Source organism: Tripterygium wilfordii, chromosome 6 (assembly GCF_013401445.1).
Source record: "Tripterygium wilfordii isolate XIE 37 chromosome 6, ASM1340144v1, whole genome shotgun sequence".
NCBI lineage: Eukaryota > Viridiplantae > Streptophyta > Magnoliopsida > Celastrales > Celastraceae > Tripterygium > Tripterygium wilfordii.
The window spans coordinates 7,013,659-7,033,118 of record NC_052237.1 but is presented as its reverse complement, the minus strand read 5'-3'; the positions used below and the strand labels follow the sequence as shown (position 1 = coordinate 7,033,118).

The following is a 19,460-nucleotide window of genomic DNA, read 5'->3' as shown; positions in this document are numbered from 1 at the left end:
AAGTTTGACAAGTAATGGGTCGGATGCAATCAAGAGCCTTGGGCTTAGCTGGTCAACCCAATCAAAAAGTCAACAAAGGGCATTATTGTCCACCCTATTTTTATTCAAAAGTCTTATTGTTCCAGAACTATGGAGAAGACGAAGGGATGCCTCATCAGTTCCCAAACGATTGATTATTAATGATGACTATACGTTTGGTTACACAAATTAATGTTAATTAGCCTATAAAAGGAGAGGATTTTGGTTGGTTCGCTCAAAATCGTTCAAAATACTCAAATGAGGAGAAATATTGAGAGATGAGGGAGTACGCTCATTCTTCTACAAAGGATTTCGTCAAAGATGAAGGGAGGCGATCCCTCTCCATAGGAGGTATCATTGATGAAACAAGTTCTGGCCACGCAATGCCATCGACGACCTCGCGTCTTCTTCAAATATCGATCCAGTTCCTCTAATCTTTCTCTAGATGGTGATCCATTACCTCTAAACCCATATTGAGGTCTGGATTTCACGGTGGAGCTTGATGTCGTTATCCTTCCTCTCAAATTTCCTCCTTTAATTTTGGGAGGAAATTAACTTTAGAGGGGTATCCTGCAGAAGCCTGTCGGGGAGCCTTCATGCTAGGGAGCCTAATTTAGCAGCTTCTATTTGGATGCAACATTATCCAGTTTAGAAGGCGAAAGCTCGAAAGAACGAGGACTTCTCTGTAATCAATTTTGCATTATAAGTATTGCGAATCGTAGACTTCTTTGTGATCAATTTTATAGAAGAAATATTTATAATCTTATTTTGAATCCATTAAATTTTACAATTTTGAATATATTTTTGTTTATGTTCGGCATTACTAATCTGAGTGTGAATTATTGACTTTCCAATTTCATGATTGTAGGGATAGGAACTTATTTGTACAAAATTACTCTCGTAGGACTTCGAGATTTCCCAAATATACACTCGCATGATTGGCTCTTCTACTCATATGGACATCATTTGGGCCGGACCAAAATGAGGTACTACAATAAGGCAAAAGTTACAAACTTATCAAAATACCCTTGCATTATAAAAGAAATAAGACGTTCGTCTAAAGATATTGATGCTTTACTCAACCTAAGGTTTAATCGCCATTCTTCTTCGTCTTCATTCGTTTGCTACAAAGATTAGTACTTCTTCTTTTTCTTCCTTTGTCTGCGAATGTTCCTCCATCGATCTCTTTCATCGATCTATTTCTTCGTCAAATCCTACGCCTCTATAACAAACAAAAGTTGTTTATCTCTTCTATTTATTGAAGTTCCTTTAGATCCTTCTTCTTCAACCAGATCTACGTGTGCAAAAGAGGTAGATCTACTGATATTATATTTGTTCTTGATATGTTGATATTATATTTGTTTGTTCAATTTTTCAACTTTCATTGTGGTGATATTACTAAATAAAATTCTCGTGTTTCAGTTTTCTAACAAATATAATAAAACATATAAGATATCAACATGACAAAACAGATAACATATCAATAGATCCAGGATTTGAATATATCATAAACAGATCAAAAGAGAAAATAGATAGAGATGGATCCTCCATCAAAACAATCCATAGAGATTTCTAGAAAAAAACATCCAAATAGTTAAAGACAAGGTGAACAAAGCTATTAATGAATGGTAAATTTTCGTTTCTCTCTATTTTATTTTGTTTGTTTGAAGAGCTATAATGTTCTTACTTGTAAGATAGGATTGGGTTTGGCTGCAGTTGTTCTTAATTTTATGACTGCATAATGAGTTGTTTTGATATCTTGAGTTGCGACTGCGACGGAGAAATTGAAATACTCGTGTAAATTTAGTAGCAACGAAAATTTTTTTGATTAGTTTTATGTGATTATTGTTTAGATCTACAAGTCATTTGAGGAAGATAAGTGTATTTTAGACAATAAAACACGTTATTTTAACTTTTTATCCTTTATGGAATATTGTTTTAAAATTTATGTTTTTATTGGAATAAAACTTATTTGATTGTTCTTATTGGAACAATACTTTTAATTAATGGACTTATGTCTAATTTTCTCAACAACAAAAGAGATATTTACATAGAAGGACAAAATGTGAGAGTTTTGTTCCAATAAGAACAAGTAAAAAAAATTTACAAATAAGGACAAAATTTAGGAACTTACCAAAATGCCTTGCATTGTAAAAGAAATAAGACTTTCGTCTAAGGATATCGGCGCTATACTTGACCTGAGGTTTGTAGACCCGAAAGTCTGCAATCATTTATAATGTCGAATGAGGTCTTCAACGATCCTGCAAGTTCACATAAGAGTCGACCATGAAGCTTAACACTGGTATGATGTTGGTCGAGGAAGATCCAATGGTCAAGTTAGTTGACTGGTGGATAATTTATAGTGAGAGAAGTGAAAAGCTTTTAGAGAGAGAGATACCAAGTAGTTTAGAGAGTCTATGAGGTGGGGCCTCCCCTATTTATAGTGCTCTGATCACGTGGCTAGCACGTGTCGACCCGTATGGATGGGCCTTGGACTTTGATTGGGTCTAAGGACTTAGATGGGAGCTTCCTTGACAGAATAGGCTTCGAGCCTTTTGTATATATACATGTGGTGGATTTCCAATGATGTTCTCATAGACTCATATAACCGACCCCAAACTTTTAGGATAAAGGCTCTGATGATGATGATATGAGCTTCTGAGGCCCCATTTAGGACTATCGACTTTTGTGGGCTTTCCCGTAAATTGGGCTCGACTCGGATCCTTTTGGTCTAGCGTTGAATGGTCATTGGGCCTTGGCCCATCACTTGGAACCTCCTGACCCGATAGTAGTCGACCCGGCCCATTGATATGGATGTTTGGACTAGACAATTTTTGGCCCAATACCATTTGCTAGTTTATTGGACGAATGACTTACTAGTTGCTATGCGCGTCTTAAGGTATGCTCTCTCCAAATGAGATCATCATGAAACGATTTCAAAATATAAAAATTTTTCGATGACATTTGTACATTAATTTTCAATTATTACTTATCACTATTTTATAAAATTTTGATTTTTATTGTTATTTTTTTATATTTTTAAAGGCATAATTAATAAATAATTCAAAAAATTTATAACGGTGCTGCCCTCTAACCACCCCCACTTGGCTTTACCCATCCAGACATAAAATCCTACATCAACCCCTGCATGGACATAGACTTTACTAAACCATATAAATCTCTTGCGTTCTTTATTGTCCAATAATTTAGTTCTCTACAATTGAATTGTTCTGGCTTGGATTTTTTTTCTCTCAATTATTTAGTCAAATACTGAATGGTCCTGTCATGCGTTGTGCGACGTTCTCCCAAGTATCTTCACCAAGACAATTCTTGTATTGGCAACTTGACGAATTACAACATTCGTTTATTCGTCATAATCACCTATCATTGAATCGGTTCCTTGTGTTTCACGGTTGTGAAATATGTTTATGGCGCACCAGATTCTCAACAACATTTTTGTGTAATACCTATGGCCATGGGCACTACAAGTATCAAATTTTCCCTTTTCTTGTTTAACATATATATCTATATAACCTAAAATGAAGGCACAAGCAGCATCAACTTTTGTTTTTGTTAACTACAATCTGTTTTTACTTTATTATTTGATTGAATTTCATACATCTATTTGCAATTATTTTAAGCTCCACTTTGGTCGAGGGATGTTGGGGGAGATGATTTTCTTATAAATATTTTTAAACCAAAGCTATTCCAAGTTTCATTGCCTAGCCAATTGTATTGAATTAGTTAAATTGAATTAATTGTAGAATCTTTTGGCGTGTGTGGGCCGGGCCCAGTTCGACTCCCACTGCCAAATACCAACCCCATTAACCGGCTCAAAGATGGGTAAAAGTGTTAAATACTCAATGGTATGTCCAACGATTTATAAAAACCAGGAGTGATAGATAAGCATATAATTTTATGGCCGTTAGGAAGAATACGTTGGCTTATGTACAACCAAAAAACAATATTTCAGCCATCACAAATCAAGTACCGTTGGATTTCATTCACTGACCTCAGTATGTATCCAAAATGTCAGAACTGACCATGTATTAAGAGAAGAAAAGTGTGTACCTATACAAGTTCATGGTGCCTCCTAATCACTGAATAAAAGGCCACATTACAAACATCCAAATTCAGGGCTCACTTGGGACGCACCTCATATGTAAAATCAACAATTTATCAATGCCAACCATGTACAAAGAACGAGAATCACCATGTCCACCGGACTCCCAGAATATCCACCACAATCGCTTCCAATCAAGGAAACTTGAAATCGTGTCAGGATATGAATCGGAAATCAACCAGCATGGTTCCGCTATGCATTAGTCAAGTTATGATCTTATTTACGGTTCACAACGGAAAACCACGCAACACAAGACTCGGTTAATCTGGGCCAGCCATTATATCCAACTTAAATGGCACTCTCGAATGAAACCTGACTGTGTGTAAGATGCTTGGGTTTTGGATTTGAAGCAGTTGCGAGGCCTTGAAGCAATTTTACAACATCACCTGTATCATCAAGATAATACTTAGCTTTGCTTGGCTTTCGCCCAACAGTGCAGGCAAAGATCTCTGGAGCTTCTGGGAGGGATGGACTTGAGACTGTACTTAGTATGCTCTCAAACATGTCTTCATCAGACCTATCATCTCCTATGCACATCACAAAATCAGGCCGTCTCCCACTCTCAACCTTTCTCAAAAGAACTTTTTTGGCAACAAGTCCTTTGCTCACACCCTGCACATTTTTCAAGAAAAAGTGAGAAAGTTGCTTCACTTTCGATGCGGAACAGACCATGTATAGATATGCATAATATCTGCTGAGGGAAAGAAAATATAACAGGATAATGGCACCGCATACCTGCGGCTTAACTTCAACAATATGCTGACCCCTTTTAACAACTGCTGGTTCATTTGCAAGTACATTTTCAAGATGATCCAGCAACTCCTTTGCTTGGCAGGAACCAAAGTCAGGGTCAGCATCTTGATGATGCCATACCAAAGCACTCTCTTTAACCTCTATATTGGAGCCATCAGTTGCTTCTGTGTATAATCTCATCACAGGCTCCACAATATTTTTCCAATCAAGATCAGCTGCCACAGAAGTGATCTCCCATTCTGAGTTTTTATCCCACCTACAAGAAGAAAGCAAGGCTTTAGTCTCTTTCAAAACATCTAAAATTACAAAATTAAAAGACAAACATATTAATGATGTACCTAATGAAGTAACCATGTTCAGCTGCTATTCCTAGTGCCTCGCATGGGTCAAGCCATTCACTCAACGAACTTCTCCCTCTTCCGCTGACAATAAACACAGTGTTATTTGGATCACTACTCAAAGTTCTCAGAACAGAGATGACCTCAGGACTGGGGGTTTTAATAATGGAAGTTTGGGGAACAAGAGTTCCATCATAGTCCAAAAAAATGGCCCTTCTATTGGTCCTTTTATATGCTGAAACAATATGGTCAACTGACAGCCTCCGAAAACTAGGAGAAAGCGATACAACTCTGAATGCCAGGCCCCAACCGATACCCCAACACCTTTTACTATAATGATCTTGGCAGGCTCGCTCCAAATCCTGCATAAAGCTACGTGCCCAATAAGCCACATCGTGAGTACTAACATATCGATAGTGTTTCTCATGCCGCAATTGCTTCTCTGGATCATTCATGGTGATAGCCGAACTTAATGCATCAGCTACAGCATCAATGTCCCAAGGATTTACTCTAATTGCTCCACTTAAAGAGGGCGAGCAACCAATGAATTCAGAGACAACAAGCATGCTTGTCCGAGGAGCATCAGATTTCACACCCATAGCTTTATCCATTTGGAAAGTTCCCTGCCTGCAAACAATATACTTGTAAGGGACCAAGTTCATTCCATCCCTCACAGCATTCACGATGCAACATTCTGCTGCAGCATAATATGCACTCTTCTCGTAACGAGGAACTGGACGATCAATAAGTACCACAGGCTCATAGTCCGGCGTACCGTAAGCCTCGTTAATCCTTCTGGCAGTTGAATAAGTTTCATTCCTCGCTTCCTCGACATCTTTGCCTGAACCCCTTGCAGGATTAACAATTTGAACAAGTACCACCTTTCCCCGAAATTTTGGATGCTGCTGCAAAAGATGTTCCATGGCCATAAGTTTCAGACTGATTCCTTTGAATATGTCCATGTCATCAATACCAAGAATTATCTTTTTCCCATTGAAGTGATCTTTAATCTCTTTCACTTTTGCAGATGTAGAAGGAAGATTCAGTACAGATTCAAGTCGGCCCATATGAATGCCTACAGGTAGAATTTTTATATAGACTGTGCGGCCAAAGTAATCAAGTCCTATGTGACCGCGCTTTGATTCATAGTCCAGGCCAAGCATCCTGCTGCAGCAAGACAGAAAGTGTCGTGCATAATCAAAGGTTTGAAAGCCAATAAGATCGCAGTTCAGCAGTCCCCTCAAAAGCTCATCTCTAACTGGTAGGGTTCGATATATTTCTGATGAAGGAAATGGACTGTGAAGGAAGAATCCAAGCTTAACACGATTATAGCGTTTTCTCAAAAATGTTGGAAGAACCATTAGGTGATAGTCCTGAACCCAGACACAATCATCCTCTGGGTTAATTACTTCTATGACTTTGTCAGAAAAAATTTTGTTCGCAGAAACATAAGCCTGCCAAAGAGAACGATCGAAGCGATCACCATGGTCAGGGCACACGGGGAGCATGTAGTGAAAGAGAGGCCATAACTGTTGTTTACAAAACCCCAGGTAGAACTTCCTCTGCAAGTCGTGCGGTAAAAATGTAGGTACACAATTGAAATCCTCCAGCAATTGCTGGGCAACTTCCTCCTGTTCGCTAGTATCTACATCAGCCTTGAGAGACCCAACGTAAATAAACTCTGTTTCAGAAGAAAAGCCATCCTTTAGATGCAATAAGAGAGAATCTTTATCCAAAGTGAAGCACCATTTGCCACTTTCTGAATCCTTTCGGGCATGTAGAGGTAACATATTGGCAACAATGATTTTCCGCTCACGGCCAATAGATGAACCGACATCTGAATCCCCATCATTACTATCATCCAAGTCAGATATAATTCCAGGCACAGTCATCACCCGGGGAAGAGCCCTTGGAGTTTGAGGAATATCCAACAGGTTACCAGATGCCAAGTGTAGAAAGTTTGCACATGATCTTGATGCCATTTCTTGTAGAAAATAAAATATTCTAGCAAGTCAATACAGAAACACACAGACCAGCAGACCTACCAAAGAAAAGCGAGGGCACATCATAAAAGTCCTTCCAAACAATGACCTCATTTTTCATTCAGACATATAATACAAGTCTCAGGTTTTACGTCAGGAATTATAATTTCCTCCTTCAGCTGATTGGATATAAGAACAAGATGTTATACATGAATACATTAACCATGATTTCCAAATTGCGAGCGACAGTGATAATTAAGTGGTATGACTGTGCAGTAGTGGAAATCAATAAAAATAATTTTGTTTGAGCCCCAAAGAAAAGGAAATAGAGTAATAAAGATACCACGCAGCCACGTAGGTACTGCCATACACAACCCAGATATGCTTGGCTTTGAAAGAGATGGGACAATGGTTGATTTCATAGAAATTTCTATACAGATCCAGGTCAAGGGTCAGGAACCTTGACTCAATACTTTCACATGAAAATGAAATTAGAAGGCTATAAAAAAACAAAAACTGATGATATTCTATTTGTTCAAGGAAAAATTTCATAAGAAATGAGTGCCAATACCAACTGGAAGAAAAACCTCATCCACAGTTTGTCAAATATGAATAAGTGGCGACTAAAACATCCGTTACGCTTCACACTAAACATCATTTCGGTAATCAAAAGTTTAAAACTTGTTAACAGGACAATTAGTCTTTCTTTTTCATATTTTACTCGCACCCTGATTTCATGGTAAAACAACTTCCTTGTATTTATCTTGAGTCTCGATATATAAACAGTAGAGCATAACTCCAGAATTAAAGAAACAGCTACCGGAGTCCTTAAAATACTTCAAATATCAATAAAAAGACATTGATATACAGCCCACAAAACAACACAACTAGCAGTGAAACTTACACACCGATAGTAAATCTAGATCTTAGCCCTGAAAACGCGTACGTACGTAAATACACAAAACTAACTGATATATAAATCTCTCTCCACTCCAAAATAAATCCAAATTGATTTCCAATCAACATATTTAAATAACAACAGTCATTTACTCCATTATGCCAAGAAAAGGGCACAAGAAAAGGAAAAAAAAACAATAATTTAAAGAAAAAAAATGTCTCTATTAACGAGAATTCGTCACCATGCTATGCAACAGTTGCATCGCAATGAAGCGACCAGAACACAAAGATTAAACCCTAATTTCCTTTCACTTCCCTCGTTTGATCAACAATCAGAAAACGTAACCGAGTCAACAGCGGATCAAGGAGAGAAAGAAACACTCTAACGGTCAAAAGTTGAAAAGATTTACCAGAAACCGTAACAATCAGGCGAAGAAGAAGGTAAATCCGTCACGAATCCGGCGTGCTCCGAAAATTAGGTCGAACGGAAAGTGAGAGAGAGATACAGAGACAGAGATGGAGGCTGTGTTGGATTTTCAATAAGAGATGAAATGAAATAAAGAATGAACGACGACAGAAAGAAATGTTTTTTTTCAAATATACAAAAAAACGAGTAGCACCACTACAGATAGATATACACACATATACATGCATCTTTTAATTGGATAGACTCGTTTTTTAACCGCAGTTAGATTCTAACCCTACCCCATGGTTCCGGTTTTTCGATCACGTTTCTTGTGTTCAACATTCAACTTTAATAACCGAATTGACCAAAATACCCTTCATCGACATTTCCTCGACTTCAATTTAGTATCTTCTAAATGTATTAAAATTTAAATATCATCTCTTTTTTTTTTAATTATAAGGCAAAGTATCATCTTATTAATCTCTTTGTGATATTCCTCAATTATCAAAATTAGAATATAAATTAAGGAGATATTAGTAAGAATGTGCTAGGATTAGGTGAGGTCAATTGGCTAAATTATGTATTGTTTGACTATATATATATATTAGTTTAATTAGGGGGAATGGGATAATTCTTATTGTAGGGGTAATTTAGTTAACCTATCAACACCCATTTGTTTAATTAGGTGGTAAAACAAGAACACTATAGGTCCAAATAAATAATATTATCCTCTAAATAGTATATGAATATCTTTGCGCATGCATTTCTTTAATCCACAGACTTAGATCAGATTTACATAAAATTGGATTAGTCTCTCTAATTTATAGTTTATTGCAACTCGCTCGGGTAGCAGCGTAACCCAACATTTTAAATTGACTACAAACCTTGTTCAACCACAAAAATTAAATTAAAAATAAAAATAACTTAATTTTTGTAATAATATAATCAGATTTATTGAAATGTACGCATTGCATGCATGTCTTGGCCAAGTCGTTGGATGAGAAAATATTTGTTTGACCTTTTGTATAGGAATTATAGGATAGGTTAACTTTGTTAATTACGTTAAAGGGTAAGGATGTTAAAACAAAATTAATTAATTATCTTTATTTTATTTTAATTAATAATAAATACATCTCAATTACAACTAAAATGTATAATACCTCTACACCTAATTTATCATAATATGCTACACATCATAATTGTTATCAGTAAAAGTTCAACCAAACACTATCAAGTATTCCTACAACATATGTGCTATTAAAATTATCCAGTATTTTTGTTATCACCATTTCTACTAACATATCTGCTACTTTCAAAAAGTTTTATCAAACTAGTCCTTTGTTAATTACGTCAAAGGGTAAGGATGTAAATAAATTGCAACAGTCGGGGTAACAACGAGCGAGTAACAAATTAGTTATTGCGACCATGAAGTGGATGAGATGAGCTGGAATGTACATAACACAGCCACACAAGGTCAGTCCAGTCAGGGATAATTGCGTTTGGTTCCCGAGAAATCATTTTTTTTTCTTTTCTTCCAAACAGAGAGAGAATAAAAACCGGTGTGACCTTATACACCACGCGCACCGCCTCCAAGCTGGCAATATGGATAAGAACGAGAGCTCTTCATTTACTTTTTCAGTCAACACCCAATGGACATCCGCCACGTGTAATGTGTGACACGTGGCTCGTATGAAAACGACCATAGGGATGACTTTTTGAATTTTGAGGACGCCGAAGATGAAGAAAAATCTGGTCGACAAGGATTTTTTCTCCTAAAAAGACGACGACGACTTTTCCTTATCTTTCAAGATCTCTCTCTCCTTCCATTCTCCTCGTCCACCCACCCACCAGCAAGTCGCGTGGGACCCCCCCCGACTCCCTCCCTGGCACGTGCCCCCCCTGTGGTTGATTTTCTTCAGTTTTATGAGAACTGGGAAAAAAATGTGGGCCCCGGTTTATCCTGAAGCCGCCTAACACGGGATGGAGTGGGACCCATCAGTAGAATGTTCAGGTCGTATATTGGACGCACGGATTTTAAAAAAAAAAAAAGAATTTATGAAGGGCTTTATAGTAAATTGATATTGTCTGAATTAAATTATCATAAATATTGGGAATTTTTTGTTGTTGGCAAAAATACTTGCACGTCTGTGAAGCGTGATTATTGGTCGTTCAATGTTGGTCTGACTAGCACCTAATTTTTGGAGAGGAAAGTTTGACATTAGGGATGAAAAAAAAATGGGTCTCGAGTCGAAGGATAATATAATATGTTTACGAAATATTTATATGTCCGGATCTTAATCTATATTGGATTTTCAATGTACCTAATTGACAAAACTCATATTGATTTAAATTTGGATAATAAATTAATCTGGATTAGGATCCAGACAAGTAAACTATTGCATTTGGACCCGAACCCATTTTTAAATAGGATAAATTTTTTTTATTTGGACCCAGATTTTAGATATATAATTTATGTCTAAATTCATTCAATTCGAATCGGAAAAATTTGGTCATTCGGACTAAACATAATTTTGCCACTCCTAAGTCACATTGAATGAGTTTTAGAGAGAGAAGTTTAGAGGGAGAAGTAAGAATTTGATTTGTCGTCTTGTCAGGTATTTAGAGAGTTTCGTTCGAACAATTTTTGCTGAATTTTCGTAAAATTAGTTTGTTTGGAGACGTCTTCATCGATCTAAGTTGTGGTAGTGGCAATAAGGCATGGTGTATGATGTATGAGATTTCCGGATATTCTTGAATAGTTAAGTAAACTAGTTGTGGAAATATCTAGAGGATAAAACTCAAGTAGTCAAGTTGATGAATCCTACTTAAATATATTCCATTACTGTTTTCACTTTTTTTCCAAAAAAGATTCCACATTTAGAAACAATGAGAATTATTTATTTATTTTAGCGTTGAAAATTTATGTGCCCTTAACAACTCGGTTCAATGAGGGATTAACTCAATATTTGAAATTGATCTAATCTAGTCATCAACCTCTTAAGAACAACCGAACAAATCTTCACATCAAACTTCCGCTCTCAGCTTCATCCCCATCGTCCCTATCATTCCCATTGTTCAATTCTTTAAATTTTATTGTATAAATTTCGAAAACAATTTGAGACATTGTTAAATCTAGACTCTAATTAAGATTTAGGATATAATATTTAAAGATTTTTTGAGAGACCAACATGGTCCATCCCGGAATGTATTAAGTGGCAAAATAAAAAATGAGCTAGCCCTTCCATTTAAAATTGGAGGAATTGGGTTTTTTTTTTTATGCGAAAAACATTTTTATAATTTGAAGGTTTTTTAATATGAGGATTAGAATATTTAGTTGCAACTTGTGCTATCCGTTAATAATTAATTAATATATCATGAGTACAAGGATAAGAGGAGGCCACGACTGCTAGAGTTATCCTTCTATGTACATGTCAACGGATTTGGAATAAAATTCATAAACTCTCTATATTGTTGACACAAACAAGAGTAGCTCAAATGAAACTTATATGCGTGTTATCTTATAGAGGTCTCGAGTGCGAATCTCTCCATCCCCTTTCCCTGCATTAAAGAAAAAAAAGTCAGAGACATATTTATGTATAGTTTTATTATTAAATAATTCCTTATTTTTTACAATTGCTGATTAGAGATGGATAGAAACTTAATTAGACAACATGTTTAGAGAAAAGTCTGTGTCTGGTTTGTGGTTTTGTTTCCATTACCAAATTGACTTTAGCGCACTTTACATTCTTTTCTGAACAAGGACTATATCACTTTAAAGACTAACTTCTATATTTTGGGGTGCTGGATTTGGTATATAGTTTAATGTTGATGTCTTCATATGAGAAATAACTTGTCAAATTGTTATGACTAATTTGATAGTAAAACAGGAGATGAGTCTGAAAGATAGGGGTCGCTATCATGAATTTGGAGGTTCCGCAATTTGTTTTAAAATTATAGACTCAATTTATTTATTGAAAATTTAGATTTTCTACAATATATACTTGTTTTGAGTGATTTTATTAATACTCAAAGATTAGTCTCATTTTCATTTACTAACTCAAAATGAGCATATAGTACGGAATTTAAGCTGTTCATAACTAGATTGCAACCAAATATATTTGGATGAGTCACTGGTTGATACCTAAACTATATGTAAATTTTTTTTTTGAGAAAGAAACTAGTTAAGTTTCACTGTTCAAATTTCCTTCTCAAACATTCAGCAAAAGCCATGAAAATGCACCTGATCTCATAGTATGTACCACACCCATACCAAAAGATTTATCCTTGTTGAACACATCACCATCAACATTAAGTTCAATAAAAACCTAAACCTGGTGGACGCCATTGCTTAAGAGTTGAAGAAAAGGTTTCCCGCTTCTTTGCGCGCCATCTAGTCGTCGCTCTGCATGTTATTCAGCATGAACCATATGTTGAACTAGCTTGGGTCCGGAAATTTGTTTCTGAACTACCTATTTTAGAGCACTTCCCTGCAACAAAGCTTCTGACCTTTAAGAACCTTATGTCTAATGTCTCTACTCTCTGGCTCAAGATGATTGATGTAGGACAAGTTTAGTAGTTTTATAATAATTAGGAGACTTAGTTTAATTATTTCCTTATCTTGTTAGAAATTTGTTTCTAATTTTATTATTAGTATTTTTTGGTAATTTCATATCTATTAGGGTTTATAGTTTTAGTATTTATAGGGTTGTAAGCCGTCAGGCTAAGTAATTTTTAAACCTTTGAAATAAAATAAGTCTACGTTATTTTGAGGTTTTTTCTCAATTTTCTTGGTGGATTCTAAGTTATGTTGGCTTAGTCGTGAACTAGCTAGTCGATCTGTACTTCCGCACTGCGTCAGTTGGTATCTTTAGCTTAATTCGTGATTTACATGGAGGGAGTTTGGTAGGTCACTTGGGTGTTGATAAGACATTGGTGGTAGTGCAGGATAGTTATTTTTGGCCACGACAGAAACGGGTTGTTGAGAAGTTTGTATAACGGTGTTATGTTTGTCAAACGACAAAAGGGAAGGTGTAAAATACCGGATTGTACACACCATTGCCGGTTCCAGATTTCATATGGGAGGATTTGTCCATGGATTTTATTCTTGGCTTACCACGCACTCAAGGTGGTGTCGATTATGTTTTTGTTGTTGTTGACAAGTTTTCCAAGATGGCACACTTTCTTCCATGTCGTAAGACGTCTGATGCTTCACATATCGCGAAGTTGTTCTTCAAAGAAGTCATGCGTTTGCATGATGTGCCGAAGTCAATTATGTCTGATAGAGATACCAAAATTTTGAGTCACTTCTGGCGACATTTGTGGCAACTATACAATTGTCCTTTAAAGAAGAGTACCATGGCTCATCCACAGACTGATGGTCAAACGGAGGTGGTGAACAGGACATTGTGCGGAGTATTTGTGGTTCACGTCCTACGCATTGGGATTTCGCTTTGGCTCAAGCAGAGTTTGCTTACAACAATGCCAAGCATCGAATTACAGGACAATCGCCTTTTTCTATTGTATACAGGAAGGTTCCTAATCATACCCTCAATTTGGTTCAATTTCCTGGTGCCAATGTTGCTGCGAAGAAGCTTGTGGAGGACAATGTTGATATTATTGCCGAGGTTCATCACAGGCTTAGTGAAGGCGGGAAAAAATACAAATCCCAAGCTGACAAACTATGCAAGTTTCGGTCCTTCAATGTAGGCGATGATTTTATGGTTTTATTACGCAAGGAGTGGTTTTCGAGTGGTAAACATGGCAAGCTACGGCAGCGGAAGATCGGTCCCTACAAGATTTTGAAGAAGATTGGGGATAATGCTTATGTGGTTGATCTTCCTACAAACATGAATGTCTCTTCCACTTTTAATGTTGCTGATTTATCTCTTTACCATCCAGAGGAGCCTCTGTATCTGGGTTCTTAGGGTCCCTCGGAGTCGAGTTCTTTTGAAGTGGAGGGGAATGACATGGACGTCTTTGCGGATGAGTTTCTGGGCTGTTTGGAGCGTCAAAAAGCCAAGAAACGAAGTCCGGTTTAGTGGCCGTAACTTTTGATTTGCTTGGAGTTATAAGGCCCATAATATCTTTTTAAAGACTGAATTGAAATTCACCTAAGGCAATTGGGTTTGTCGAAGAGTTTTAATTAGGGTCAGAAAACGACGTTTACCCTCTCTACGGAGGTGTTTTAGTTTCTTTTGGATTTCCTTATTTGTTTTCAAGTAGTATTCGGTTTTCTAGACTTATTAGGGTTTCTTATTCATATATATGTCGTTAGGAGGGTTTTGTTGAGACAATTATTACCTTGCCTTCAATAAGAATTTTGATTTTCCCAACTCTTTGAGTTTTCAACTTCTGGTTGCGTCAATGATGAAACTGTTTGTTGCTGTCCCTTCTGAACTGTCCCATTGATTCGTCATTGTCTTGTTGTGCGCTTGTCCACCTTGAAATAGATGTTGAAATTATGATCATCTAGAATATTGGTTGCCTGAGACCTTTTTTCCCTTGCGTTCTCCATCAATAGTGCTTCTGCTTTAGTTATCTCTCTCTTGGCCACAATTAATTTGGGGTTCTTGATCTTATGGAACTGATGAGAGATCTTGGTAGTGGTAACAACCTAAGAAAATGATGGTTATGAATGCATGAAGCGTATGAAGAATTGCTTGTTTCATTCTAAGAGTTGTTTTGTTACACTAGTACCCTCGAGCAGAGGTGTATTCCTTAACTTTCTCTTCACGTTTTGTGATCACTTCAGAAGAGATGGACCAAAATGGGTTCTGTTTACTTTTTCTCCATAAGTGGACAGTCCAGAGTCCAGACCATGTTTCCTTTCAGCAGTGGGGTGCCTGGACTATTTGCTTTCAGTGACGTGTCTGTGTATAGCACTCAAATTTTTTTTTCTTAAATGTAAACATACACATTCTAGGGAGAGTTAATGCAATTTTTGATAACAGAAAGACTTGTTTAAGGTAACTGTAAGATTTGTCATATTTTATCTCACCCAATGTTTGAACATTCTAAACTAGTAACTCCATGAATCTTTTGCTTTGACCATCTCTCTCTAATTTTCTCTCCCCCTCTCTCTAGAGAAACAAAAACTTTGGAAGACTTTTGGGAGATCAGGAGGAGGCCACCCCCTCCCCCTCCCCCTCCTAACCTTTCTCCTCTCTCTCCCTGCCTCTTCTACCCCCTCTTCACCTTTCTCTTTCTCTCCCTGCCTCTTTCTACCCCATCTTCCCCCTGTTTCTTCCTCCCCTACCTTTCCTCTTCCTAGCTTCTCTTCTTCTCCCTTTCTTTCCCAGCCACTCTTCCCCCCTTTTTTCCCCCTATCATGGTTAGATCTACCCTTTCTTCACCTAGATCTACTTTATTTTTGTTATGTTGTGTTTGAATAAGGATCTTGCAGGTTTTTCTTCTCTGGATTTCTATCTCCTCCATCTGTCGCAGATCTTCGTTCATCAATGTTTTTGGTGATCCAGCGACAAAAAATTTGGATTTTTACTGATGAGATTTTTCAGATATAAGGAAGTTTGACCTCTCTTATAGATCCATGTTGTAACTTGTATATTTTTTCTGTTTAGTATTTGTTACCCGGCTTAGACCGGTGAAGTTGGACTTGTTGGACAGTTTTTCGACGGTGTCTGGTGTAATCTGGTGTCGTCAAGCAATGTCTGGCGATGTCCGGTTTAGTGTTTGTGTTTTATTACTTTGGTCTTGTTTTTTTAGTCCTTAGGTTGTATTCCACCTGTATGGTGGCTTCGAGTGCCTACGGATTTCAGTTACTCAATTTATTGGGTAACCTAATACAATAAGATTTATGACCTTTTTTTTCAAAAAAAAAAAAAAGTAGTAACTCCATGTTTGAAATCGATTTAATTTAATTACTTGGGTATATTTTTCATCATTCATAGACTCAGGCGGACACACTCATGGGTCATTGGGGGCATGGGCCCCTAATGATCCAACAAAATTTTTATTAACCCTAATATGGGCTGATGTGAAGGACCCCAACCAAAAAAGAAGGCTCCGAGTGGCACTAGGGAGTCCACTAAACTATTCTTCTAACCCACAAGTCCACCCAAACCTAGCTTATTATTAATACATCTTGTTTGTTGCCGAACAATCAGTATGTCTGACGTCTCTACATTATGTGTATACATACCTCCAAATACGCTAGATAGTGGTCGCCAACAAGAGAGTGAATGATGTGCTTGTAGAGGTTGTGCACAACCTCTACTCTTTTGTTGTGTTTTTGTGTTTACGATCTATATTCATGGATCGTGAACCCATGACATACAGAACTCAATTTTTTTTGTTATTGCTTTAAAGAATTATTAATGTGTTTTTGTGTTTGCGATATATATTTGTGAACCATGAACGCATGACCTAAAGTACCCCAATTTTTTGTGTTTTTATGTTATTGTTTTGAAGTGTAATTAATATATTTTTGTTTTTGTTATCTTTATTCATAAATTGTGAACCCAGAGATATAGAACGCTATTTTTTTTGGTGATTTTGTATTATCATTTTGAAGTATTATTAATGTGTTTTAGTTTTTGTTATCTATATTTGTAAATCATGAACCCATGACATAAACAACCCAAAAAAAAAAAATTGTGCTCCTAATGAATCCAATTTCTGGGTCCACCATTGCTCCTAAACATTCAACAATGACTAGTATACAAGAAAGTTTCCACAAGAAAAAGATTTTTGACTATTCATTTAAGATCATTATGTATTTTTAGGAGAGGTTCTCAGTGGACCACTTGTAATTATGATTTTTAGTTAAAGTTTACAATCAATATGTGTCCTTATATGGTTGAATCTTTTGTACAATTGAGAATAGTGAATATGAGTGGAACAAATATATAGGCCTCTAAAAAGTCTTGGACCTTGGTTATTTACCTCTGTAAAAAATTCTTCAACTCCAAGCTAAAACTCAATATATCCCAGATGGATATTGAGAGATTATTTGAAGCTGCTCGCTGCAGAAACGTTGAGATTCTACGCAAATCCCTTTAGCATAATCCATTGTTACTTATTGAAGTTGCCCTAACAACAAGTAACAAAGACACACTTTTACATGTTGCAACACAAGCAGGACAATTGAGTTTTGTATGTGAGCTATTTGAACAAAAGCTTGACTTAGCTCAAGAGTTGAATAAGAATGGATATAGGTCAATGGACATAACTGTTGTTGGGAATGTAGAGATTGTTGCAGAACACAACAAGAATAACCACGAAACTTGTCGTCTTAAAGGCGAAGATCAAAAAACACCACTTCACCATGCTGCAGTCCATGATAGAGTCGAGGTTATAAATAAATTGATATCTAAATCTCTTGAGTCTCTTGAAGATGTGACCATTTATAACGTGATCATGCTTCACCTTGTTGTGAAGAACCACCAAGTTGATGCCTTTGGTGTTCTTGTCCAGTCAAAAAGTTTCAACATGGAAAGAGTCATAAACTATTGTTCTACCAATGGGAATATTGTCTTGCACCTTGCAATTTCTCGAAAACAGAAAAAAGGTACAAGGCTTAGATTCTTGCTAATATTTAGTTTTTTTAATGCAATTCTTAGTCCATCTGTGGGAAAATACTAGTCTTCTCACAAGGATGATTTTCATTTTCATAATTCAGAGTGTTGAGCTTCTCTTGAGAAATTTTGAGGCTTTGGAGGTGAATGTCATAAACTCGAAGGACTTAACTGATATGGATGTTTTGGACATTGTCATGGAAGAAGCAAATGATCCCCAACTCAAGAAAATCCTCGAACATGTTAGGGCGGTAGGGGCTCAAGAATTTAGCACTATGAAACATGCATCTGCTTCAAATGAAGCCAAAGAAAAATATAAAACTCCACATGATGAACATTTCACAGACAGTTTGAGAGTGTTCTAAAGTATTTCAAGTTTCAGAAGCATAGAAATTCGGCAGGCAGGCGATGTGTGAGATGCTCTGCTCGTAGTTGCAGCACTAATAGTCTCTGTGACTTTTCAAGCAGGATTGCAACTCTCAACTGGCTTGGAACAAACATATTCACGTTCAAAAACTTCTTCTAGATAATCCTAAAATCTTTGGTGTAACTCTCATTTACTGTCTTCCTAATTGGGAATTCACCACTGATACTCTAATGAGAGTATTTATAATAAACTACCCCACAAAAGGATTCCTTTTCCAAAGAGAGCTTGTCGGTTCTATGGATGCTTTGATGATTACTTATGGAACCCCAATTTTTTTTTGTGTTTTTATATCATTACTTTGTAATATTATTAAAGTGTTTTTGTGTTTATAGTCTATACTTGTGAGTCATGAATAGGGGTCGGCATCGGGCCGGCCCGTTCCGGGCTCAATTTTGAGATCAGGCTTCGGGCCGGCCTTGACTCTCAAAATGATGTCTAGGCCCGGATCCCGAAGGCTTGGGCCTTTGGGCTGGGCCTTGGGCTTCGGGTCAGGCCGGGTCCGACTTTTGACTATATAATATTTATATATGTATTTTTTTGAGGGAAATGTATTATATATATGCATATGTGCAATATATATGTATGTGTATATACACATACATTGCAAATATAATATATATGTATATATATATGTAATATACAGGAATTCTCCTATGTGGACCAAAAAGTGTGGACCAAGTTTGTGGGCCAAAATCTAATGGTTGTCATAAACCACAACATAAGTGAGGGCCACACATTTATTATGGAACCCACCACATCTACGGTTGAAAAGCAAGTCCACAAACTTGGTCCACACTTTTGGTCCACATAGGAGAATTTCTGATGCAATATAAATAAATATACATATTATATATATATAAATAATGGATGTTGCCTAATTGAATAATCGGGCTTGGGCCGGGCCAAAATTGGCCCAAAGTGTCAGGTTTCGGGTTGGGCCTAGACCCGCTAGCCAAATGGTGACCCTTGGTCATGAACTCATG

At 36.8% G+C, this 19,460-nt stretch overlaps 1 protein-coding gene and 1 pseudogene across 2 annotated transcripts; one reads left to right on the top strand and one right to left on the bottom strand.

The window, feature by feature from the left end:
- Window positions 1–3,985: 3,985 nt before the first annotated feature.
- LOC120001086 (probable alpha,alpha-trehalose-phosphate synthase [UDP-forming] 9) lies at window positions 3,986–8,727 on the bottom strand. Of its 2 annotated transcripts, none has more exons than XM_038849328.1 (4): window positions 8,522–8,727; window positions 5,233–7,216; window positions 4,877–5,150; window positions 3,986–4,753 (listed from the first exon to the last, which is right to left on the bottom strand). In XM_038849328.1, exons 2-4 carry the CDS (start codon window positions 7,212–7,214, stop codon window positions 4,430–4,432), a joined length of 2,580 nt encoding a protein of 859 aa, XP_038705256.1. In that variant the 5' UTR covers window positions 7,215–7,216; window positions 8,522–8,727; the 3' UTR covers window positions 3,986–4,429. The 2 variants fall into 2 exon arrangements, with proteins under 2 accessions (XP_038705256.1, XP_038705255.1); XM_038849327.1 differs by having other exon boundaries at window positions 5,233–7,273; window positions 8,522–8,726.
- Window positions 8,728–17,466: 8,739 nt separating this feature from the next.
- Window positions 17,467–18,415, top strand: LOC120000644 (annotated as a pseudogene).
- The last annotated feature ends 1,045 nt before the right edge of the window (window positions 18,416–19,460 follow it).